This window comes from Lampetra planeri, chromosome 57, assembly GCF_965212315.1.
Source record: "Lampetra planeri chromosome 57, kcLamPlan1.2.h2, whole genome shotgun sequence".
In the NCBI taxonomy this organism is placed as follows: domain Eukaryota; kingdom Metazoa; phylum Chordata; class Hyperoartia; order Petromyzontiformes; family Petromyzontidae; genus Lampetra; species Lampetra planeri.
In genome coordinates this window covers 1,664,616-1,691,321 of record NC_136163.1, presented here as the reverse complement: position 1 = coordinate 1,691,321, position 26,706 = coordinate 1,664,616, and the positions used below count along the sequence as shown (strand labels likewise).

General features: G+C 49.9%; 1 protein-coding gene and 1 pseudogene across 1 annotated transcript in view; one reads left to right on the top strand and one right to left on the bottom strand.

Moving 5' to 3' along the window:
• Window positions 1–4,303: 4,303 nt before the first annotated feature.
• Window positions 4,304–4,640, bottom strand: LOC144735819 (U6 snRNA-associated Sm-like protein LSm6 pseudogene; annotated as a pseudogene).
• A 1,842-nt stretch (window positions 4,641–6,482) lies between these two features.
• The window catches only part of LOC144735751 (alpha-2,8-sialyltransferase 8E-like), a 53,590-nt gene continuing 33,366 nt past the window's right edge, over window positions 6,483–26,706 (top strand). Inside the window, exon 1 of the mRNA XM_078618252.1 lies at window positions 6,483–6,697. Coding sequence (XP_078474378.1) covers window positions 6,579–6,697 — 119 coding nt within the window. The 5' untranslated portion in view covers window positions 6,483–6,578. The remainder of the gene's footprint in view (window positions 6,698–26,706) is intronic.

The following is a 26,706-nucleotide window of genomic DNA, read 5'->3' as shown; positions in this document are numbered from 1 at the left end:
TACACATAGACTCACACAGAGCTCCTTAGACTCATATTGAGACGCATAGACTCACGTAGAGCCCTATAGACTCACAAAGAGACATATGGACTCACACAGAGACCCATAGACTAAGAGATCAATAGATTCACATTGAGACCCACAGACTCACATAGAGACCCATCGACTAACACAGAGACCCGCAGGCTTAGAGCCGTGTATCAGAAGTAAATCGAGGCTCGTAGACTTCAACCACCAGACCTGCATATCCATAGACCCTAGGGGGCAGTGTAACCCTGACGAGTGATTCCAGTGTTAAACCTACAGGCTCAAGTCGGTAGTTGTGAGTCTCCTGTCCCCTAGCGGGCCACAGTCTCATATAGAGACCCATAGACTCACATAGAGACCATAGACTCAACAAGAGACCCATCTATATATATAAAATCGCAAATCTGTCTGTTTGTCTGTCTGTGTGTGTGTCTGTGTGTCTGTGTGTGTGTCTGTGTGTCGCCGGACCATACGCAGTTTCATTGGACGAAATGTGAGGGATTTGCGAGACACGATTGGTCCGTTTGGTTTTCCTAGCGCTGCGATTGGCCCGTTCATCGAGGGCGTGGCGGAGTAGCGCAGTTGGTAGCACCCTCGCTTCCCATGCCAAAGGTCGCGGGATCGATCCCCGCGTCCTTCACAGGCGAATATTTTTTTAAATCCTTTATATTAAGTTCGCTGCCACGCATATAAAAATTTATAGTGAAAACTTTGTTTTTACGGGTTATACTTATTATTTATTACTGCAGAGCGGCCGAGGAGATCGTGGCTGGGGGGGGGGGGCAGGGGTAGCAGCCCAACCCCAGCCTGCCAAGGTGACACCTTGGCCGGCTGGGTAATCTAGGCGAGGCCGGAGGCTCTGCACGGGACTAGGCCTCACCACGCCACTCTGACAGGTGAGTACTTTGTGCTATACAGTCCATAAATACTGCTATAGAGTCAGCATGTACTGCTGTAATCATAGCAGGTACCACCACAGTATGCACTGCTGCAGTGAAAGCAGGTACCACCACAGTCAGTACGCACTGCAGTTACATTATTAAGAGTAGTTTTGAAATATTTTTTAAACCCGGGCAACGCTGGGTACTTCCTGCTAGTATATTAATAAAGAGACCCGGAGACTAAGAAAAAAAGAGATTGATATGGAGACCCATAGACTCACACAGAGACCCAGAGAATCGCACAGAGACCAGTAGACTCAAATATAATGTATAGACTCATAGAGCCCCATAGACTCACACAAACCCGACAGACTTACTCAGAGACCCATAGACGCAACGAGAGACCCATAGACTAATTTTGAGACCCGACCACTAAGATAGATTGATATGGATACCCATAGATTCACACAGACCCATCGACTCAAAGCGAGACTCATAGGCTCACATAGAGACTGAGAATCAAATAGGGCCCCATAGACTCACACAGAGGCCCATAGACTCATATAGAGACCCACAGACTCATATAGAGACTCATAGATTCACACACAGGCCCATCAACTCAAGGCGAGACCTATAGACTCAGGTATAGACCCGCAGACTCACACAGAGCCCCATAAACGCATATAGAGACCCACAGACTCATAGGGACCCGTAGACTAAGAGAAATATAAATTGATATGGAGACCCATAGACTTACATAGAGAGCCATAGAAAAATAGAGACCCACTCACATAGAAACTCGTAGAATCACATAGAGCTCCATACACTCACACAGAGACCCATAGACTCACACAGAGACCCATAAATTAAGGGGCCAATAGATTCACATGGAGACTCACAGACTCACACAGAGACCCATCGACTCACAGAGAGAGCCACAGGCTTATAGCCCTGTATCAGTAGAACATCGAGACTCATAGATTTGACCTACAGACCCACAGACCCTAGGGGGCAGAGTAACCCGAGCGAGAGACCCAAGTGTTAAGCCCAGCCTCGAGTTGGTAGTCGTCAGTTTGCTGTCCCCTAGCGGTGCAGAGCCTCTGCCGTCCGCGGTATCGACTCGGTTGTGGAGATGTTAACTACCTCGTCTGGTATGAATGAGGTCGTGGGCTCGATCCCAATCGTGACGCCTGCTGTATATTTGGAGTTTGCGTGTCTCTCTCTCTCTTATCATCATCATGGTGGCTGTGAGATGTTAACTACCTCGCTTGGTATACAAGAGGTCGTGGGTTCGATCCCGATCCTGACGCCTGCTGCTGTATATTTGGAGTTTGCGTGTCTCTCTCTCTCTCTCATCATCATCATCATCACGGTGGCTATGAGATGTTAACTACCTCGCGTGGTATACAGGAGGTCGTGGAATTGAATGTCTCTCTTGCTCTCCCCGTGGTCGTGTGAATTTTTCTCCGGGGTCCTCCGGTTTATCCCTCTACATTTATAATTATCGAACGTGTTGTGCGTTTGGCTGCTATACATTTTCACAGGATAATTCACTTGGTTGAGCTATTCTTTGTGGCCAGGTCGCTTCTGAAAAATACCTATAGTGGGGCTCAGCGGGGCCTTGCGTGGTAAATAAAAAAATAGGTTTTACTTCACATATCTATCTCGTCGCAACAAAGGTGAGAACACATTTAGAGAAAAGTAATGTTTTACGCATCCCATCAGCACAACGGCGTACCTTCAGCAGGACCGACTGACTCAGTGCCAGCCAACTCCAGATTCGACTCAACTCGTTGCGCATCGCGAGATCGGAATGCAGACTACGGGGCAGACGAGCAAAGAATTCGCTTCCTTCCTCCGCTGCGTCTGTTTCGCTACGTGAAACATTTTTTGAGACTTCATTAAATGTACTCTTAGTTTTTTTCGGTAAAGTCACGTAGGTAAAAAAAATGAAATTAAAATTAAATAAAAATATTATTTTATTTTTATTAATTTTAAAAAATATTATTTTATTGTTTATTAATTTTAATTAAAAAAAATGAAATTAAAATTCATAAAAATCAAATGAAAATATTATTTTATTTTTATTAATTTTAATTTCATGTTTTTTTTACCTACGTGACTTTACCGAAAAAACTAAGAGTATGAATCCTTGCAGTCACGAAAGCTTCAAATCTAGAATTCATTAAATGTGTATTGATGATTGATTGTGCTTTACACAATCCCATCAGCCGCACGCCCTTCCAGGAGTGTATCATTGCGACAGCAGCGTTGGGTCAACACGAGCCAAACTCGGGATCCGGTTTTCGACATCCAAGGTCTCATCATCATCATCATCAGTCAGGGCCTGCAGTGCTTGAATCATCGCTGGTGGACTGCCTTTAACACACACGGGGTACCAATATCCCGAAAGCATCACGGAAAATATACCCATGGGCGTGCAAAAGGTCAAAGGTTCAAGCGGTCTCTCTGGTCACGGGCACGAGATGAAGACATTGCCAAAGTGGGGGGCGGGGTGGGGGGGGGGGCAGAGGGGGGCAGAGGGGGGCAGGGGGGGGGAGTCTCTGGGATGTAAACCACGGCAACATCATAGGTCATTAAACTATTAAACGATATTGTTTTATTTCGATTTAAAGCTTTCGTGACTGCAGGGATTCATCTTCTTGGTTCTTTCGGTAAAGTCACGTAGAAGGGAAATAATAAAATAATAAAAATAAAACATAATAAAATAAAATTCTCACGACGTGTCGGCCACAACGCAAGCAGCCGTCCTCAGGTGAAGAACAGGTCTGTCGGAAAGACAGCGTCTTCTACGTGACTTTACCGAAAGAACCAAGAAGATGATATTGTTTTTATTTTACCAGGTAAGAGCCCACTGAGCTGCTATGTAGCCCTTTTTCAGAAGCGACCCTGGCCATCACAAATGATAGCTCTAACGAAGTGGACTCATCATCACCATCATCGCGTAGAAATTTAAAGCAGCCAGCCGAATACTCTAAACACGTGGCGTTGATTCTAAATGTTGGAGGGTAAAACCGGTTGGCCCGTTTGGTTGGATGTCCACGTGTCGATGCTGGGAGCCACCCCATGCCTCTCTCGCTTTTTTTTTTACTCTCAATTCTTGTATTTACTGGATCAATCAACAAAGGCATAGTTATCCAACAGCTGTACGCGTATGAGACACTCTCCGGTTGCAAAAGTCATATGTCAGAAGTAGAAAATCCCCCAAAAGTTACACATCAAAAAGCAAAGACAAAAACAAGAAATGCAATGGTAGATAGACTTAAATTAGTATTCTTTTTTCTATTTAGATTGACAAAAAATGGTTTCACTTTAGATGCAGTAAATAACTGCCCTGCACTTTTACAAAGAATCTAAAACAAAATTTTTGATATTTTTCAAAAAGTGAAATACAGGTGATGCACATCAGAGCACAGATATGATCCTTTTCTTTTTTCACTGCTAAATCTTGTTGTAACTTGCACCGCATATTCTCCTCTTCTGGGTGCTAATGTAAAGGACATTGTTTCCTCTGATGAAGGCATCACCATATTTGTTCTTTAGTTGTCCATTAACATACTCTTCCGTTTGCTCCAGTGCGATGTTCATGTAGCCATCGAGGCAGGCCAGAACCCCTCTGTAATCCACCCCTGAGTTGAGTTTCACCACTACCACAGGGCGACCGATGATCTGCTTCAGAAAATCACTTGGGGTTTGTTTCCGCTAACTCATTGTGGTCAGAAGTATTGGTAGGTTTGCGTCGTGACGAGCACAAGGCGATGTCGGGATGCATCTCTCTCTACCCCCCTCCCCACTCTCTCTCTCTCTTTTTACTATCAGAGGAAACAAGGAGACGCTCGCTCTCTCCCTCCCGTCTCGAGCGTGCGTACAAATTCCATTGCGACGAAACCAGTCACAAAAACCGGATTTTCTCCCCCCACCACCACCACCGCTTAAAAGAGAAAAAAACAGAGGAACGCGTTGCTTTTGAAACAATGGTGGTGGAATGTGAGGCACACCTGTGTCGGTGATGGTGGTGACGAGAGGAGAGAGAGGGGGGTAGAGAGAGAGAGAGAAGGGGTAAGGAGAGCAGAACGTTACATCTTTCGTGAAATCTTTCATTTAAAAAGGGGGGGGGGGGGGGTTTACATAAAGCAAAGCATAAAAAAAAATAACGAAATGATGAACGAAGCAAAGTGCCGACTACACCGAGCATCTTCTTGTTTCCTCTGATCGTAAAAAAAGCGAAGGGGGGAGAAGGGGATGGGAGGGGAGATTGCGTAAACTTCAGCACACGACGGACTGCCGAGCCTGAAGAATGTTCAAATTGAGGTGTGTGTGTGTGTGTTTATCCGTGTTCTTTGTGTGAACATCGTCATTGGGGAGACAAAGGCGGCCGGGCGTGATGGCTGGCCACCCACCCAACTCGCGTGACCGTGTCGGCCCTCACAGAGGGCTGCTACTCGCTAACACAGCTTGCCCCGACAGTCTCTTAAAGGCTACACGGGGGATCTTTGTTTTTGTGCCGTAAAATGGGGAGCCGGTGGCGCAGTGGTTAGCGCCGCACGGCGAACCACGCCGACCCGAGTTCGACAGTCACTGACAATGTGGCAGCCAATATTCGAACCCCGTCCTGGGCCACCGCACCCGTCTGGGTCGACTCGGCCTCAAATGAGTGCCCCGGTTTCGGTGAGATAAAACATCGCCGTTTAGGGAGACAAAGGCGGTCGGGCGTGGTTGCTGCCCCCCCTCCCCCATCGTGTGCCACAGTACCGGCAGCCTTCATCGGTGCTGCTGCTTGCTAATAGTAAGCGCTTGGCTTAACACGTAACAGACTTTCGCGACCATTATTATCCATAAGAGGTTTTTGGGTGATATCGCGTAAATATAATTGTTTTATTTATATATTTTTTAATATTATAATTAAGCGATATAACTCAAACCTCAAATATATTTGTTATATTTATTATATATACATTATAATTACGCAATCTAAACCCAACAACCTCAAATATATATTTGTTATATTATAAATCATATTTACGCGATCTAACCTAAAAAAAAACCTCTGCTATGAGCGAGCACTTGCCCCGATGTATGTCGCAAGCTATCCGGGTGGTGGGTGGAGGAGGGAGGGACCCTTTACCTTTTGTGTGGTGTCTTCTCGACCCGCCTCCTCTCCTCCACCTTGCACCGTGTGCCAGCCCCTCTCTCTCTCTCCATCGTAGCAGCCGCTCGCTATCAGCACTTACCCCGACATTCTGCTGTGTGGGTGGGGACGGGGAGGTTGGAGCTCGTTGGGTGTTGTACCTTTGTCTCTATCTCTGTGGGCGCGCGTGCGAAATACTTCCAAGTTCGCAGACCACAGTCGCGCGCTGCTGTAGCCCTTGTTGGTCGATCGCTTGGTTGATCGATTGATTGGTTGATTGGTCGATTGATTGGACAATCGCTTAGTTGATCGTTTGGTTGATTGGTCGATTGATTGGTCGATTGATTGGTCGATCGATTGGTTGATTAGTTAATTGATTGGTCGATCGCTTGGTTGATTTATTGGTTGATTGGTTGGTCGATTGATTGGTCGATCGCTTGGTTGATCGTTTGGTTGATTGGTTGATTGATTGGTCGATTGATTGGTGGACCAACAACTGGAGTTTGCTTTCATCGAAAACGATGGCCAAGGTCGCGGGGCACCTGACGAGACAAATCACCGTGCCGTTCCTGCTGGCCGTCATCTGCATCAGCGTCTTCATGTTCAACTACTACAGTCAACTCACGCAAGTCCACTGCACGTAAGAAGAATGCATTATACAGACGCACGCACACACAAATATAAAGGTCACCCGTATAGCCTCGGGTACGATATTTTTTGAAGAGCAAGTAACGTTTAGTAACGATTATCTGAGCCCGTCCTGGGTCTCCCCTAGGTCGACTCAGCCTAAAATGAGTACCTGGTGCGACGTGTAAACATCGCCACTAGTAGGGAGACAAAGGCGGCCGGGCGTGGTGCTGGCCACCCACCCCCTCGTGTACCGTGCCGGCCTTCATCGGTACTACTCGCTTACAGGATCTTTGTCTTTTTGGTGGTGGTGGTGAGTGGGGAGCGGTGGCGCAGCGGTTAGCGCTACGCTGCTCTACGAACCCGGCGACCCGAATTCGATTCCCGCTCACGACCACCAACACCAGCGACGACTATCTGAACCGGTCCTGGGACTCCCCTAGGTCGACTCAGCCTTAATGGAGTACCTGGTGTGGTGTGCAAACGTTCGCACTAGGGAGACAAAGGCGGCCGGGCGTGATTCTGGCACACCCAGGTAGGGCTCACTGACAGCACTTGCCCCCAATAGTCTCTTAAAGGCTATACGGGGAATCTTTGTCTTTGTTGGTGGTAGTTGTTGTGGTTGACAGTGGTTCTTGAGTGGTGATTGTACCTGTGCACATCATTGCCAATGCAGTAGCACTCTTGATTTCACCAGGTGGACATTTATAGGAGCCAAATACTCTAAAACGAGATTGAAAACTAATTTCTTTAAACCTGCTTTTTGTGTTGATTTTGTTGTCCGATTAGCACGGTTTGCTACGTACGCCGCGAAAAAAGTGCATCACACGTACACACAAAGGCACGTTGATTCTAAATGTTGACGGGAAAAACGGAGGACCCGGAGAAAAATCGACGCGGCCACGGGGAAAGAAAGAGAGAGAGACACAAACTCCAAATATACAGCGTGTGTTAAGGGTCGGGATCGAACCCACGACCTCCTGTATACCAGGCGACATAGCTAACATCTAATAGCCACCGTGATGATGACGAGAGAGAGAGACAGGCAAATTCCAAATATACAGCAGGAGTCAGGGGTCGGGATTGAACCAACGACCTCCTGTATACCAGGCGAGGGAGTTAACATATCCTAGCCACCGTGATGATAACACTGTGTAACACGTTTTTTTTGTTCCTGGGTAGTAAGTGTTATTTCCTAATTGCTTATGCCTCAAAAGTACAAAAAATGGCTCTTATTCCCCACAAACTTTGCTTTTGTGACCAGGACAGTGATATTTTGAAATTTACCTATTTTCAATGAGAAAACGGGCGAAATTGTGCCTTTTCGCTCACATCAAGTCAGAAAAAAACAAAATATGAATCAATATGAACATGTATTTATACTAAAGTAATACAGAATTTACTACAAAAGATTTAGAAGTGAGTAATTTTTCAAGATTTACGATTATACTGTAAATCACTTTCACGAATCGGCATGAGCAATTACGAAATGACACTCGCTACGCAGGAACAAAACTTGTGTTACATAGTGTAATTAGAGAGAGAGAGACACAAACTCCAAATATACAGCAGCAGTCGTCAGGGTCGGGATCGAACCCATGACCTCCTGTATACCAGGCGAGGTAGTTAACATCTCCTAGCCACCGTGATGATGATGAGAGAGAGAGACACGCAAACTCCAAATATACAGCAGCAGGCGTCAGGGTCGGGATCGAACCCATGACCTCCTGTATACCAGGCGAGGTAGTTAACATCTCCTAGCCACCGTGATGATGATGATGAGAGAGACACACACAAACTCCAAATATACAGCAGCAGGCGTCAGGGTCGGGATCGAACCCATGGCCCCTTGATACCAGGTGAGGGAGTTAACATCTCATCGCCAAGACACAATGTGGGACACCACGGCATCCCACATTTGCTGTGTCTTGTCCTCTATCGCATTGTTCAGGGGGGTTACGAGGGTGGTGGGGGGGGGGTCTACGGATGACATGTCCCCACTTTACAAATGTTAATCATCATCATCATAATCCTGTTGTGTTTCTTCAATCTTCGTTGAATTTCATCGAAATCGTCCAACAGTTTCCGTCGTAACTCGGCAAAGGTGACCTGGGGAGTCTTTGTCCCCCGCGGACGATGATAAAAATTCCCGGGGCTAATGATCATCATCGCACCAGCCAATGAATCATCGTCTCGTTTAATCATTAGCACCCGTCTGCTGTAATATTCGTTACGCAATCAGTTGCACAATGCGCAAGTTGTGTTCAGGAGTGCGGCGGAGCTAGTGGTTAATGTGTGCTGACTCTGCTGCTGCTGCGACACTGAATATCGAAACCGGCTCTTGCCGAAAACATTTGGGCAGTTCACCAGCGTCGGTTCAAGCAATAAGCCCCTGACTCTCCTTCTTCTGTTGCTGTTGTTGCTGCTGATGAGACACTGCACGTAGAAACCTGTCCAGAGTTTTACGCTTGCATTGAACCAACGTTTCTAGGAAGCCCGACTCTGCTGATGAACTACAATTCAATGTCAACAAACTGGGGTCCAGGGTTTTCGCTCACGCTGCCGGAAATCATGCACGCGCCAATGAGGCCGCGGCAGCTGATGGAATGTGTTTTAAAAAATGCCACTGGTTCCTCCCGTTCCGCAGATATAGATGTCACTGGTTCTTCACGTTCTGTAGATGTAGATGCCACTGATGCTTCACGTTCCACAGATGTAGATACCACTGGTTCTTCACGTTCTGCAGATGTAGATGCCACTGGTTCTTCGTGTTCTGTAGATGTAGATGCCACCACCGCCATCTATTGCGCGGGGCGGTCGAACTTACGACTCACGTTCCGAACGGGCCACTGGACATACGGAGGCAGGTTTGTTCGTATCTCTGAAAGTTCGTAAGTGGAATGTTCGTAAGTAGAGGACTAGTCCCTGTATAGACACAGAGGCGTGGAAAGTCGCCGTGCTTCGGTTAACTTGACATCGGCCCCGTGGCCTGTCGCGTTTGGAGACGGCGCGCCTCTGATAGCGTATCTCGCGCGAGGTCAACAGCTGTCCCAGAGAAGCTGCGAGGCCGCTCATTTTTACGATCGGAGTGGACTCCTCCGACCAGTCGCTCTCGGGTCACCGACCCCTCGGTCGTAAACAAACGGATCAAAGGTGAAAAGCCACCGAGAGGCGCCTCCGATCTAGGTCAGGTTTTGGCAGCGCACCCTGCGAAATAAGTCCAATGCGCATGCTACGTGCACGCTACGTGCACGCTACGTGCACGCTACGTGCACGCTACGTGCACGCTACGTGCACGCTACGTGCACGCTACGTGCACGCTACGTGCACGCTACGTGCACGCTACGTGCACGCTACGTGCACGCTACGTGCACGCTACGTGCACGCTACGTGCACGCTACGTGCACGCTACGTGCACGCTACGTGCACGCTACGTGCACGCTACGGACATGGTGGAAGCGACTCTGTGGCCTGCAGCAGCAACACCACACGAACTTTCTCTCTGCTGAAGATCTCTCGTCGTGGTAGCAGCAGCAGCAGCAGCACCTCGACATTCTGTTAGCCTATGGGCAATGTTAGTCTATCGGCAATGTTAGTCTATCGGCAATGTTAGTCTATGGGCAATGTTAGCCTATGGCAATGTTAGCCTACGTACAATGTTAGTCTGAGCAATGTTAGTCTATAGCAATGTTTGTCCATGTGAAATATTAGTCTATGGCACTGTTAGTCTATGAGCAATGTTAGCCTAGGAACCGTCCATAAATGACGTCACGCACCTAGGGTGGGGAGGGGGGTCAAACATTTGTGACGATGTGTGACGAGGGGGGAGGGGGGGTTGAGAAATATGACCTCACATCAAAATGCGCAACTTTCAATAAATGTTAATTAAATAGAATTGTTATAACAACACTAATTTTGATACATTTTGATTATTAACTATTTGATTATTTAAATGTACTAAGGTCACCTTTATTTATTCCATGAAGGAGCATTTTTCTTCTCCATGGGAGAATGGAGAAGCATACATTTTGAACATTTTTTGAATGATTGTTATTAAACATTTTGATTCTAATGATCCTACCAGGGCTTTCATTTTGTGAAATGAATATGTGATTGTTATAATTGTACTCTCCATTTTGCTTCGTTCTACTACAAAGTTTCAAGTATTTTTTATAGTTATAATTACTTTTAATATTTTGTAATTATAAGAGAATTTCAATATCATATTCTGAACATCTGCAGTATTAATTAGACGTTTAATATTTTTATGCTAAATTTCAGCTTTCCAACGCCTCCTTTTTAATACATGTTTTCTCCTACAATATCAGAGTGCAGTGCCACATTAAATACGCAGTACAATGACGATAGTTGAAAGTGATTTGAAGCATGTTTTATTTTGAAAATGGAAATATGGTTGGGGGGGCAGAGCTTTATTACGTCATATTTGAGGAGGGTCTGACTTTTTGTGACGCCGTGTGACGAGGGGGAGAGGGGGGGGGTCAAAAATCGGCCAAAATCGCGTGACGTCATTTATGGACGCCCCCCTATGGCAATGTTAGCCTGTGGACAATATTAGTCTGAGCAATCTTAGCCTATAGCAATGTTGGTCTATGTGAAATGTTAGTCTATGGCAATGTCAGTCGATGAGCAATGTTAGCCGATGGCAATTTTAGTCTATGTGAAATGTTAGCCTATGGCTAACAAAACAGGTGTTAAAACACCAAACTGAAACCTTTTACAAGGAATCATGTTACTGCATTAACCACAATGCTTGTGGTCAGAATGCAAACAAAAAACATCCTCTGATAACACTGGTCAACACACTTTTCTGGCATAAGGTATTCCGACGGTTTTAAGGTAATTTTGGGGTGCTGATTACAAATCTGGCATAATTTTTTGTCTATCACATCAGGTTTTTGAGATATAAAATATTGCATTTTTAATAAAAACTGCAGAAGAAAAATATTAAATAAATGTGGATATCTACATAAAATGATATTATAAACACACTATCCTAAAAATACAGCACCATATTTTAACACTAAAGCAGTCACTGACTCGCAACAACTTGCAATCATAAGTGACAGAGTTAATTTCGGGTAAAATCAATGAAAATGGGGTATGCCTATAGCATAAAATGAGATGTGATAGAGCAAATCTGAGATCAGATTTGGAATCAGCACCCTGAAATTAGTCTAAAACAGCGGCAAAAGTCCAGGCCAGAATTTTTTTTTTGACCAGTGTAATATATGCATTGTCTTTGAAACTGATTGGTCCACACCAGAGACAGCTTTCTTTTGAGCCTCGTCTCAAAACGGTGTTAGACTAGAGGATGTTTTTTGTTTGCATTTTGACCACAAGTATTTTGGTTAATGCAGACATGATTCCTTGTAAAAGGTTTCAGTTTAGTGTTTTAACATCTTAACACAGCTGTTTTGTTGCCAGAAAAAATGGGAAAATCTATTCGCATATTTTGGTACTGGCAAAGGAGGTCCCATGATATGGCAATGTTAGCCTATAGACAATGTTAGTCTACGTGAAATGTTAGGCTATGCCATTGACTAACATTTCACGTAGACTAACATTGTCCATAGATTCTAGATTTGAAGCTTTCGTGACTGCAAGGAATCATCTTCTTAGGTTTTTTTTTTTTCGGTAAAGTCACGTAGAAAGTAAAATAAAATAAAAACAAAAATCACGACGTTTCGGAGGCAACACAAGTCTCCGTCATCAGGTGGGACCGTCACAGCCAGATTAGCTGTATCAAGTCACTTGATACAGCTAATCTGGCTGTGACGGTGTATCAAGTCACTTGATACAGCTAATCTGGCTGTGACGGTCCCACCTGATGACGGAGACTTGTGTTGCCTCCGAAACGTCGTGATTTTTGTTTTTATTTTATTTTACTTTCTACGTGACTTTACCGAAAAAAAAAAAAACCTAAGAAGATTGTCCATAGACTCTATGGGCAATGTTAGTCTATGGGTAACGTCAGCCTATGGGCAGTGTTAGTATATGGGCAATGTAAGTACATGTGTGGTAGAGTAAGACCACCGTGGGAGTCTGCGCTCCTCCAACGGAGGAGGTGGAGGAACAGCGGCACCACAGGGGACGTCTCTCTCTGCTGCAGCCCTCTCGTCCTCGTGAAAGCAGCAGCAGAAGCACCTCCACACTCCACTCGCTAGAGTCGATTCTAATGCATTGCCATGCCACGGCTGCCATCAGTGGCAGGTGATCACTGAACCGCTCCTGCCCCCCCCCCCATCCTCCACCTCCCATCACCAAACCCTCCCTCGGTGACCAGCACCCGTACTGACCCCGCTTGGTGAAGTATGGTCAACCCGGGTGGGTGCGATTCCAAGAGCGTGTGGACCCCCCCCCCCTCTTCTCCTCCCTCCCCTCCTCTTCCCCCCCCCCCCTTCCTCTCCCCCCCCCCGTCCTCTCCCCCCCCCCTTCCTCTCCCCCCCCCTTCCTCTCCTCCTCCCTGCCCTCCTGCCCCCTCTCCGCCCCCTCTCCCCTCCTCCTCCTCCCCCTCTCCCCCCTCCTCCTCCCCTCCCTCCCCTCCTCCTCCCTCCTCCCTCCTCCTCCCTCCCCTCCTCCCTCCCTCCCTCCCCTCCTCCCTCCTCCTCCTCCTCCTCCTCCTCCCTCCCCTCCTCCTCCCTCCCCTCCTCCTCCTCCCTCCCCTCCTCCTCCTCCCTCCCTCCTCCTCCTCCCTCCCCTCCTCCTTCCTCTCTCCTCCCTCCCCTCCATCCCCTCCCTCCTCCTCCTCCTCCTCCTCCCTCCCCTCCATCCCCTCCACTCTTCTCCTCCCTCCCCTTCTCCCTCCCCTCCTACTCCCTCCCCTCCTACTCCTCCCTCTCCCTCCTCCTCCCTACTCCGCCCCCTCCTCCATACCGACGTCGTTACAATACGGCAGGGTGCAAATCTCGAGAGAGTCGCCAAAGCAGCGATGGCGATGATAAGGGACCTGTGCCCGAGTCACGCGGTCTCGTATGCGACCACAGTACCAGCAAGAAAAACAACAACAACAATAATCACAGGTGCATCTGGCTTTTCATCAAGGATCTCAAAACGCGTACAGGACACAGCATCAGTCACAGCAGACACTCGGCATGACTGTGTGCGTGCGGTGTGTGTCTGTGTGTGTCTGTGTGTGTGTGTCTAACAACACGGCAGGGTTGTTAGACACAAGAGTGTAGCGGTTTGCGCGCTGCGCTATGAACCCGGCGACACGAGTTCGATTCCAGCTCACGGCCGAAACCAGTGACGATTATCTGAACCGGTCCTGGGCCTCCCCTAGGTCGACTCAGCCTTAAATGAGCACCTGGTGCGGTGTGTAAAAACATTGCCACTAGGGAGACAAATGCAGTCGGGCGTGGTGGCTGGCCACCCACCCCCTCTTGTACTGTTCCGGCCTTCATAGGTGCTCGCTAACAGCACTTGCCCCAACAGTCTGTTAAGGCTATACGGCGGGGGATCATTGTCTTTGTTTTTACTTCTTTCGCACCGTACGTAGTCAACCGTGATAATCGGAGGTGCGCGCGGGGTGGTTGGGGGACAACAAACACAACGACGACGAGCAGTTGTAAAGAAATGAGTTCGTCAACCGAGACGATGATTTAGAAGTGCAGCTTAGCTCTCCCAGTGAGTGGCTTCCTATTGATTAATTGTCGGTCAGGAAAAGCGTTCCAGACGGCCACAAAAGCGCGGTGTTCGCCGCCCTTCGTTCGATGACTGAGCCAGAGACGACGCCGCCGCTGCCCGCCTCTGCTGGTGTGAGGATGCCGACCGAAGTTCGACGGTTTGGGACGCTCCTTGATGAGATCAGCAGCAGCAGCAGCGGGGTTTCGTGGTTCATTTGCGGAAAATGAGTACCGGGGATAAAGCCGTACATGAGTTTGCATTTATTGAATATTTGAGTCTCTGTGCGAGTCTCTCGTGTTGATGAGACTATTATTAGTCTCTACGGGGTTATGTGTTTCCCTGCGAGTCTATAAATAGAGCTGTCTGCGAGGCTACGAACTGTCTGTGTGAATCTGCGTGTGTGTTGTCTCCATCTGAGTCTGTCAGTCTAAGAGCTGATAATTGTTTTTATTCATAATCAACGTTTTTGGGTTTAGATCGCGTTATTTATAAATGTGTCGTAACCCTCCACCACCCGACACGGCCAATCAGTAAAAAAGTGTCACGTTGACAAAAGACAAATAGTTCACTGCTTTAGCCCACCGGTGTATTGAAGCGCGAGACCACAACATTTACAATTTGAGTACGGACGTTTCGCTGGTAATTGCATCCAGCATCATCGGGCAATTCGCCAGAATGGTGAGGCTCTGCTGTGTCTCCCGTTTTTATATAGAGCAGCAGCAGGGTGAAGTCATCATTAACTCATTAACTCATCAGGTGCAAAGATTTGAGGGGGGCGTTATGGTAATTATATACTAGATTAGTAATCAGGCTATTGTTACGATGCGATTTGTAGATTAGTAATCATTTGGAATGTGTTTTATTGTGATTATGCTACATTAGTAATCAGTTAGTGTGTGTTTCCCTTATAAGGAATTGTAATGTATCTTATTTAATAATACTCTTCCAGGCCGCACTAAGCCTGTAGCTGTCTGAGCGGTTAAAGTTATTTCTGTTTCTATCAATTTCAATCGATTCTCTAATTAGTCTTTGCCAGAAGTAACTAGTTTACTACTGATAATACGCTTCCAGGCCGCACTAAGCCTGTAGCTGTCTGAGTAACTAGTAACTAGTTTCCTACTGGCAAAGACTAATTAGAGAATCGATTGAAATTGAGAGAAACAGAAATAACTTTAACCGCTCAGACAGCTACAGGCTTAGTGCGGCCTGGAAGCGTATTATTAAATAAGATACATTACGATTCCTTATAAGGGAAACAAACACTAACTGATTACTAATGTAGCATAATCACAATAAAACACATTCCAAATGATTACTAATCTACAACTCGCATCGTAACAATAGCCTGATTACTAATCTAGTATATAATTACAATAACTCCCCCCTCAAATCTTTGCACCTGATGAGTTAATGAGTTAATAATGACGTCACCCTGCTGCTGCTCTATATAAGAACGGGAGAGACAGCAGAGCCTCACCATTCTGGCGAATTGCCCGATGACGCTGAACGCAAATACCAGCGGAACGCGTTCCTGAACCGTTCTCCCTGATACACTGCTGCGGCTCGTCGGTGTCCCGTGGGTTTTCCAGCCACCCCGGGGTGTGCGAGGGCCCCAGACCGGGTGGTCTGGGGTGGCCTTGCTGCCGGAGGGTGGGGGAGCCGCGGGCGCTGTGGGAGGAGTGACCCAGCTGCAGCGAGCACATGGAGATGGAGACGGAGTCGCGGCGCACGGCGCAGCCTGAGGAAGACACCCGGGGCGCTGCGAGAGACCGTAGGAGCGGGGCGGGCCCGTCTGGTGCGAGGGTGATGTCGGGTGAGGCGCAACAAGGGAAGAGAGTGGGGGGGGGTGGAGGGGTTGGGGAGCGCGGGGAGGGAGGAGCGGGGGAGGAGAACGAGGGGGAGCGCCGGGAGGAGGGGGTGGGAGTACCCCCGATCGGAAGGGGGAGGAAGGGGCAGGAGAGGCGCCCGCAGCCCAGGGGCCGGGAGGGGGGGCAGTGGAGAGAGAAGACGGCGGGGGTTGGCCCGGTGGGTGCGGGGAGGCCCGGCGGGGGAGCGGGGAGGTGGCGCGGTGGAGCTGGGGCGGGCCTGACCCCGTTGCAGGCCAAGAGGCACAACTGCGTGCGGGTCGAGTTTAAGGAAGATGTGGAAGAGGGGGTCACCCTGGACAGGACAACCTTCGTGAGGTCGGTTGTGCTGGGAATGCTGCAGGTGGAGGTGGAGGACTTGTACTGCCTGATTGCCCTGCCGGGGGGGAGGGCATTCGACGTGAGCTTCACCACCAACATCCTGCTGCAAAAATTCCTTGCCCGTTTCGAGGAGAAGGCGGGGGAGAAGCCGCTGGCGTCTATGAGGACGCGGTTGCTATCGGACCTGGAGACGAAGGTCGTGACCGTGTTCCTTTATAATGAAGCGTTGCATGATCAGGACGTGGAGGTGTGGCTGCGGCAGCACTGTGTGGTCCTGTCGGGCTGCAAGAGGGTGCTGGATGCGGCGGGGATATGGACGGGGGCCAGGCAGTGGAGGGTGCTTCTGAAGACGGAGGGGGGGGGCACTGAAGCATGTCCCGAGTGCTCTGAACATCGGCGGAAACAGGGGCTATGTGGTGTACGCGGGACAGCCCAAGCTGTGCAGGAGGTGGTGGGGGGAGGGGGGCACCTGGCAGCAGCATGCGTGGCACGCGTTTGCTACAGGTGCAGGGCGCTGGACCACACGGTGGAGGAGTGCGGGGAGCCAGCCCTTTGCAACCTGTGCGGCAGCAGAGGGCATTTGTACAGGACCTGCCAGAATCCTACGCTAACAGGGCGCGGGCATGGCGGAGTGGCCAGGTGGAGGAGGCGACGGAGGCTGCCGGACGGGAAGCGAACCGGGAGCGGGAAGGGGGAAGGGAAAGGGGAGGTGGAGGAACCGCGGCCCCCCGAGGAGGGTGAGGGAGGGGGGATCGGCGGAGGAGGGAGCACCACCACCACTGGAGGGGGCGGAGGAGGGAAGGGGAGACGGCATGGAGGACTCGGGAACGCCGCTGGGGAACTGGTCGGAGGGTGACAGGAGAGGAGGGCGAGGTGGGGCAGCGGTTGGAGGAAGGGGCGGATGAAGCATGGGAGGAAGTGGGGGGGGAGGAAAAGGAAGCGGGACAGAGTCCTGATAGGAGCTAGTCCCCAGGAAGACACGAGCCCTTCAGGATCCACGCCGGACTCGGGAGAGTCGGGGTGGAGGTGGGGGGAAGGGGGGGGAACGTTTGATCCGGGGAAAGCCCCGTAAATCAAAGAGGAGGAAAACGGTTAAGGGGAAGGCGGGCAAAGGCAGGAGGAGGGAGCGCGCGCCGGAGTCCGACACGGGATAAATCACGCCCCGGCATGGACATATCCGCAGCATCGGTCAATGTGAGAGGGATGAAGGGGAAGGGAAGGAGGGGGGCAATCATGCAGTGGCTGCAGCTCACCAGAAGCGATGTAATCTTCCTCCAGGAATGTCACCTCCCCTACACCCTAGGGTCGGAGGCTCTGCTGGACGGATGGAAGGGACAGTACTTTTGGTCTGGCAGCAACGAGAGCAGGTGCACAGGTGTGGTCACCCTTATAGGAAGACGGGGAATGAGTGTAGAAGGGACCCAGGAAATAATACCGGGTCGGCTTCTCTGTCTAGACGCTACTTACCAGGGCGTGCAGCTTCGGTTGATAAACGTGTACGCCCCGGTACGGTGCATGGAAAGGAAGGAGGTGTGGGAGAGCCTGGCGGGCCTACTGGCCACCAGGAGGCAGGTCATCGTGGGGGGCGATTTTAACTGCCCGTTAGGCCTGGCGGACCTGGTGTCGGTGAAGGGGAGGAGGAAGTTAGATTCCTCTTCCAGGGAACTGAGGGAGCTGATGGGGACCTTTGGGATGGTGGATACGTTCAGGAGGATGCACGGCACGCGGCCAGAGTTCACGTGGGCGGACAAGAGTGGGGGAGCACAATCACGCATTGACTTTATCTTCGTTTCCGACAAGGTAAACGTGGGCAGCGCGGGGGTGGAACCTTTTCCCCTCTCGGATCACAGAATGGTGGTGGCGGAGCTTGTGATCCCGGGGGGGGTGAAGAGGGGGAAGGGCGTGTGGAAGATGAATGTGGGCTTGCTGGCGGAGCAGGAGTTGGTGGAGGATTTCAAGCGAGCGTATGCCAGCTGGAGGACGCTGCAGGTGTGCTTCCCCACGAGGGTGGAGTGGTGGGGGCATGTAAAGTGTAGGATCAGAACGTTCTTCCAGTGTTACAGTAGAAGAAAGGGGGTGGGTAGGGATTTGAGACAATGGAACGCTAGGTTAGAAAGGCTGTATGGGCTGCTAGGGCTAGGGTTCCCGGTGGGAGAAAGGATAGCGGAGATGAAGGGGAGGGTAGCCTCAGTCCTGGAAAAGAGGGCTAGGCAATTAGTGTATAGGGCGAGGGTCAGGGCAACAGAGGATAGGGAGCAGTGTACACGTTTTTTCCTTAAGGCGGGTAGGGAGGGAGACAATGAAATGAGGGAGCTGGTTAGTCCTACTAGGGGTAGACAGGTGACGACGGAAGGGATGATTAGTGTAGCGGAGGACTTTTATGGGGAGTTGTATAAAGGGAAAGGGATAGATGGGGGGCGGCGGGAGGAGCTGCTGGGAGCATTGGCGAAGAGGGTTGAGAACCCGGAGGCGCTAGGGGAGAGGATTCAATGGGAGGAAGTGGAAGGGGCGGTGAAGGGGCTGAACAAGAACAGGACCCCAGGCCCGGACGGGATCCCGGCGGACTTTTACATAAAATTCTGGGAACTCCTGAAGGAGGATGTTGTGCAAATTTGTAGGGAAACGTTGGAGGAGGGGCAGGTACCGGACGACATGCAGGAGGGCCTGGTGACACTGATTTATAAAGGGAAGGGGGAGCGTAGGGACCTGGGAAGTTGGAGGCCAATAACCCTCCTGAACGCGGACTATAAGATCGTGGCAAGGGTGGTGGCAGGGCGACTGGGGAAGGTGGTGGGTGAGGTGGTGGGGCCGGACCAGACGTGTGCGGTCCCGGGGAGGAGGATCGCGGACACTTTGGTGGTCTTGAGGGAGGCGATTGAAGGCGAGAGAGAGAGGGGGTGTCCGTTGGGGATCCTAAGTCTGGACCTGGACAAGGCCTTCGACCGCCTCTCTCATGAATTCATGCTGGCGGTGATGGAGAGGATGGGGGTGTGCGGGCCCCTGGTGGAGTGGGTGAAGCGACTCTATGGGGGGGCTCAGGGCCAGGCTCCTGATAAATGGGGAATGCTCCGGGATCATCCCAGTGGGATCGGGGGTGCGGCAGGGATGCCCGATGTCCCCAGTGCTGTTTGTCATGTGCATGGAGCCGCTGGCGCAGATGATAAGGAATGACCAGAGGATTGGGGGGCTGGTAATACCGGGGAGCAAGGAGCAGGGAAAGGTGACCCTGTACATGGACGACGTGGCCGTGCTATGCAGGGACGTGGCATCGGTATGGAGGGCAATGGAGGGGATGGGGAGGTTCTGCGCGGCCTCCGGATTGAAGGTCAGTGTGGGGAAAAGTCAGCTCATGGTTTTTGGAGACCCGAGGCTTTTCGAGGGTCGGCCGCCGGAGCTGAGTCTACAAACAGAGGGGATAAAGATACTGGGGGTGTTTTTCTGTGGGGATAGGATGGGGGAAGGTAACTGGGAGAAGGGGGTGAGGAAGGCAAAGGGCTGCCTAGGTAAGTGGGCTGGGAGGCGGCTCACGATGGCCGGTAGAATTATGGTGGTTAAAACAGAAATATTACCACCCCTAAACTACTTGGCGCAGGTGTTCCCGCCAGGTGGGAGGGAGGCTAAGGCCTTGACCACGGCGATATTCAGGTTTATCTGGGGGGGAGGGATGGAGAGGGTAAGGAGGGCCGTGGTGTGTCTGCAGGTCCAGAATGGGGGGAGGGGTGCCCCAAATGTGGGGTATACCCTGCAATCAACCTTTGTCTGCAATGCGCTGCGGCTGTTCTTCTCTGCGGAGCCGCGGGGCAAGGCAGCGTGGTATATGAGGTACCGACTGACGTGGCGGTTGCGGGGGCTCGGGATGACTGAGGCAGGAAGGAGCACCCCTTTGGACTGGCCGGGGGGCTGGGTTAGCGACGTGGTGGGGAGCTACGTCGGGCAGCACGGCCTGAGCCGGTGGGGGGGTCGGTGGGCCCCCAGGGAGGTGCGGGCTGCGGCGGAGAAGGAGGAGGCCTGTGACAAGGTGGCCGGTGCGAGGAGGGAGACGCACGGGAAGATTTGGAGGAATGTGGCGTCGGCAGTGCTCACGAAGGAGCAGCGGGACCTGTCATGGCTGGCTGTCCGAGACAGGTTGGAGACGCGGGGTTTCTTGTACAGCCGCCAAATGGCGCATACCCCCAAGTGCCCGAGGGGCTGCAACGTGGATGAAACTGCGGCGCATGTGATGGTGGCGTGCCCTTTCGCCCAGGAAGTCTGGAGGAGGAGTAAGCCGTTGCTGGCCCGTTTCGCTCTATCAAGGGTGACGGCACGGGACGTCATGTGGGGAGAGCTGCGGGGGGTGGGGAGGGAGGACAGGGACCGGGTGTGGGCTGTAATAGGAGCGACGAAAGAGGCGCTGTGGAAAGCGCGAAAGAAGGGGCTGGAGGGGTCCCTGACGTCCCCGTTGGAGACATGCTATGCTGCGAGGAGACTGTTGGAAAGGGTGGTAGAGATGGACCAAGGGAAAATGGGGCGCGAGGCCGCAAGGGGAACGATGGAAGTGGCCGCTGCCCAGGGTGGGCTAGGGCGGGGGGGGGGGTGGGAGGTCCTCGCCGGCATCCGGGGGGTGAAGGTGTGCGTGGCTGGAAGGGGAGGCTTCCCCTCCGGTGCTGTGGCACGGGTGATCCTGGCCCAGAGGAGGGGTCGGTGACTGAGCGGGACCTTTAGGGCGCGAGTGAGGGGGCGCCCCCTCGGGATTCGGTTTGTTTTTCGGTTTGTTGTCACCGCCGAGATACTGAATAAAATTTAAAAACCGCAATTACCAGCGAAACGTCGTACTCAAATTGTAAATGTTGTGGTCTCGCGCTTCAACACACCGGTGGGCTAAAGCAGTGAACTAATTTGTATTTTGTCAACGTGACACTTTTTTACTGATTGGCCGTGTCGGGTGGAGGAGGGTTACGACACATTTATAAATAACGCGATCTAAACCCAAAAACGTTGATTATGAATAATATTGGTCGCGAAAGCCTACGTGTTAAATTGTTATTATACCCTTTTATCTGGCAACAAAACTGACATCTTTTTTTACAAGGAGTCATGTTTGCATAGACCACAATACCTGCAGTCATAATGCAAACAAAAAACATAACTCTGATAATGTATGCACTGTCCTTGAAGTTGATTGGTCCACACCCGAGACAGCTTTCCTTAAAGCCTAGTCTCACATGGTGTTGGACCAGATGACGCCAAAGGGCGCACGGAGTCTAAGACTGTCTGCGAGGCTACGGGGCATTTGCGCGAGTCTGTGGGTGTCTATGAATCTGTGGTGCAATGAGTGAATTAATTTGCGAATGAGTAACGTGGTGAGCGAGTCAATGGGTGAGTGAGCGTGTGAATGAAGTCGAGAACAAGTGAGCTATAGTGAGCGTGATGGATGAGTGAGTCAGTCAATGGATGAGTGAGTCAATGGATGAGTCAGTCAATGGATGAGTCAGTCAATGGATGAGTGAGTCAATGGATGAGTGAGTCAATGGATGAGTGAGCCAATGGATGAGTGAGTCAATGGATGAGTGAGCCAATGGATGAGTGAGTCAATGGATGAGTGAGTCAATGGATGAGTGAGCCAATGGATGCGTGAGCCAATGGATGAGTGAGCCAATGGATGAGTGAGCCAATGGATGAGTGAGCCAATGTATGAGTAAGCCAATGGATGAGTAAGCCAATGGATGAGTGAGCCAATGGATGAATGAGTCAATGGATGAGTGAGCGTGCGAATGAATGAGTGAACGAGCTATCGTGAGCGAGCGAATTATTGAATGATGAGGGCGCGAAGGAGCCGGTTACGGGAACGAAGTGGTGCGCATTCAATCGACCGGCTGATTACACAGGCGTTCGAAGCGGCAGGAGGGGGAATGAAGCAGCGAATGAATGGAGAGACCGGAGCGAGTGAGCGAGGCAATGAGGTGGGGGGTGGTTGCGCTGCCTCTCGGAATCTCGAAATTGCAGATAAACCGGTTATGGATGTTGACACAACGCTCCTGGTTTCACTGCTGCATCGTGTAAAACCAACATTTGTTCGTAGTAGCAATAATACTGAATGTATCTATAAAACTCCCACGGCACCCGAGTTATAAACTAAACTCCGTTGTTCACGGGCCAATTGTGGAGAGAGAGAGGTGGAGGTCCTGTTCCTTCTCCGTTGAAGGAGCCCAGACCACAGCGGGTTTATAACACCGTCCGAAGGCTTACATAGCCATAGACTTACATTGCCCATAGACTAACATTTCCCATAGACTAACATTGCCCATAACTTACATTACCCATAGACTAACATTGCCCATAGACTAACATTACCCATAGACTTACATTGTCTATAGACTCACATTGCCCACAGACTAACATTGCCCATATACTAATATTGCCAATATACTAACATTGCCCATATACTAATATTGCCCATATACTAATATTGCCAAAATACTAATATTGCCCATATACTAATATTGCCAATATACTAATATTGGCCATATACTAATATTGGCAATATACTAATATTGCCAATATAATAATATTGCCCATATACTAATATTGCCAATATACTAATATTGCCCATAGACTAATATTGCCCATATACTAATATTGCCAATATACTAATATTGCCCATATAATAAAATTGCCAATATACTAATATTGCACACGGACTTACATTGCCAATACACTTGCATTGTCCATAGACTCACATTGCCCATATACTTGCATTGCCCATAGGAGTAAGACTGATGGCCTTAATCTAAGTTGTCTTGTGGTTGTTGTTGTTGTTGTTTGACTGGTATCCCAATGGGATTTTTGCACACAGCGTTGGTGTACGGTGTTTTTTCTGCAATATTTTGCTGTCTTTTCTTGGATTTTCTGTTTGCACTTAGTCACATATTCACTTTAAGATGTTTTCTTGTTCATGTTTTTGTTTTTTGTTTGTTGCGGTTGCACCCGATTCAAGAGCCGAATGGCTCACAGGGCTATACCAAATAAATGAACTTGAACTTACATTTCCCATAGACTTACATTGCCAATAGACTTACATTAACCATATGCAAGTCTATTGGCTGTCGCCTGATGAAGCTAATTGTAATTACTGGCAAAACGTCGTACTCAGATTGTGAATCTTGTGGCTTGGCTCTCTAACACACCGGTGATGCTGTACTAGTATACTACACTATATACTATACTACTATACATTACACTACTATACACTACACTATACACTACTATATACTACACTATAAACTATACACTAGTGCTGTACTAGTGACGAATCGCCACATTCTGTTTACGTGACAACCCTTGCTAGTTGGCTGTGTCGGGTGGTGGCGGGTTTTAATGACACATTTATATATTTATGCGATCTAACCAAAAAAAAAACTCTATTATTGATTATATTGGTTGCGAAATCCTACGTGTTAAACAATCGTAGTTATGTGCTAACAGTAGTAGCCCTATTCTTGCTGTGGATTTCACACCTGATGATGATTGCTTGTGTTGCAGTCGAAACGTGAGAATTTTTATTGTTTTATATTTGTATTTTATTATTTCCCTTCTACGTGACTTTACCGAAAGAACCAAGAATATGAATCCCCGCAGTCACGAAAGCTTTAAATCAGTAGTAGCCCTGTGCTAAAAGTTCGCTGTCGCCTGATGATGCTGGTTGTAATTACTGGGGTTTTACCCTCTAACACACAACTGGGTTAGTGCTGTACCGGTAACAAATGGGCACGTTTAGTTTACGTGAAACAACCTAGATAATTGTATGTGTCGGGTGGTGGCGGGTTTAACGACACGCGTACATTTACGCAATAAAAATCCCCCCCAAAAAAAATACTCGATTATTCGATAATATTGGTCGCGAAAGCGACCCCCAGGAACAGGTTGGCAGATTTGCTGAGCATGTCTGTGAGGTCCTAGGGGAGGAAAAATCCCTCAGCCTGGAAAACGTGGCACAAAGTGGGGATGACCCTGCCGAGGCTGCGGTGCCTCAAATATTGGAAGAAGAAGTTACCCGCTGTGAGTGGTTGGCTGAGATGCAATCTGTTGTGAAAGTACTGAAGGCGATCCAGAGTCTGATACCAGGAAAGGCACCGGACAGAGATGATCTCCCAAGCGAAATGCTGAGGAAGGGTGGCGTTTGTGCACAGACTGCCCTACATGACATCATAACAACAGTCTGAACCACTGGACGGGTTCCGCAGGATTAGAAGGATGCCCTGGTGGTCCCCCTCTTTAAGAAGGGGGACCACACAGACTGTAACAACTACAGAGGCATCTCACTCCTCAGTGTGCCGGGAAAGGTCCTGGCAAGGATAATTCAACATCGCCTTGCTAGGCACGCTGAGGAGAGGCTTGCGGAGCCCCAATGCGGTTTCAGGAAAGGGCGGTCTTGCACAGATGCCATATTTTATGTCCCTCTGTTACAGCAAAGGTGTAGGGAATTCCAACAAGACCTACATCTCTGCTTTATCGGCCTGGTCAAGGCCTATGATACCATCAGTAGGTCTGGGCTCTGGGTTGTTTTCGTGCTTTCGGAGTCCCTGACCCTCTGCTCACGATCATTAAGGACCTTCATGATGGTGAGCGGGCCCGGGTAAAACTACGTGGCCGGGAGCCCTGTACACCTTGGGGTGCGACAGGGATGTCCTCTGGCTCCCACATTATTTAACATATATTTTAACCACGTAGTTTGTGAAGCCTTCAATAGCTGTACTGGGGGAATTTCCATTTGGTACAGATATAATGAGAGGCTGATCGATGCCCGGGTGCGGTCAAGAGATGGCTCTCTATTGGTCAACCACGTTATGTATGCTGATGATTTGGTAATTGCTGCTCATTCAGAGGAGGAGTTAGAGACGCTTCTGCTGAAACTGGAGTGTGCCACTAAGAGGTGGGGCCTTACCATCAGCTCCACCAAAACTAAGCACCTGCCTGGGTATTTTGTACCATCGGACACTCCACCCCCACAACTCCCAATCGGTGATGGGGCAGTTGTGGAGAGAGTGGAGAGTTTCCCATACCTGGGCAGTGTGCTCTTGACCGGCTCCGGTTTGGCAGCAGAGGTCTCACTCCGAATCAGTCGAGCGGCAATATCTTTTCATCGGTTGCGTAACGCTGTGTGGAAGCTGCCTGGTCTGTCGCTCCGCACGAAGCTTTAGGTCTTCTCGGCCACAGTCATTCCCTCCCTTCTCTACGCTTGTGAAACGTGGACCTCCTTAATGGAGCATCTTCGCTGGTTAGAAACATTTAGGCTTGCCTGCCTACGATCCATCCTGGGTTTAACCAGACTGAATTGTGTGAGGAGCTCACACATCCTTGAAAGATCTGGGCAAAGTCCCATCGGTGAGCTCCTCCCGCAGGCAAGGCTGCATTGCCTGGGTCATGTAGCCCACATGCCCAGCCACCGCATGCCTAAACAGCTTTTGTTTGACCGGATCGAGGGGGCTAAACGGGTGCGGCACGGGCTTGAGAAGAGATGAAGTGATGTGGTACAGGAGGATGTGGAGCTGAGTGGACGTGCCGATGACTGGTACCAGCGGTATCAAGATCGGCCTCTGTGGAGGAGGCTCGTGAATGATGCTACTGGGCAGTTGGAGGCAGTCACCCTCCAATAACAACGGAGGGGGGAGAAGCGACGCTCACAACGACGAGCTGAGCGCCGGGTGTCTAAAGCACAGCAAATTGGCACAGTCGGGGGCACAGGTGGTGCATCAGCCAGTCATCTCAGTCAGTCGACCTGTGGCATCTGGGTCTGCTCCGTGACCTCCTGCCAGCGGGCGTTCGATACTTCACGTGGCCTCAACGTGCACATAGCCTAGCACAAACGTTGTGGTGACATCACCACCACTTAGTGGCTAATGGCGGTTGTTGGTTGTTGATGTGTGGGGTGTGTGTGGGATATGTTGGGGTGCCTGTGTGGGATGTGTGTGTTTATATATATATGGTGTGTATGGTGTGTGTATGGTGTGTGTGTGTGTATGGTGTGTGTGTATGGTGTGTGTGTGTGTATTGGGTGTGTTGGTGTGTGTGTGGGATGTATGGTGTGTGTGTATATATATGGTGTGTGTGTATATGGGGTGTGTTGGTGTGTGTGTGGGGAGTGGCCGCCCTCGATCTGCAAACACAGTAGGGAGCATTAAGCCATTGCGTGCTGAAGGTGGACCGATGGGGTACC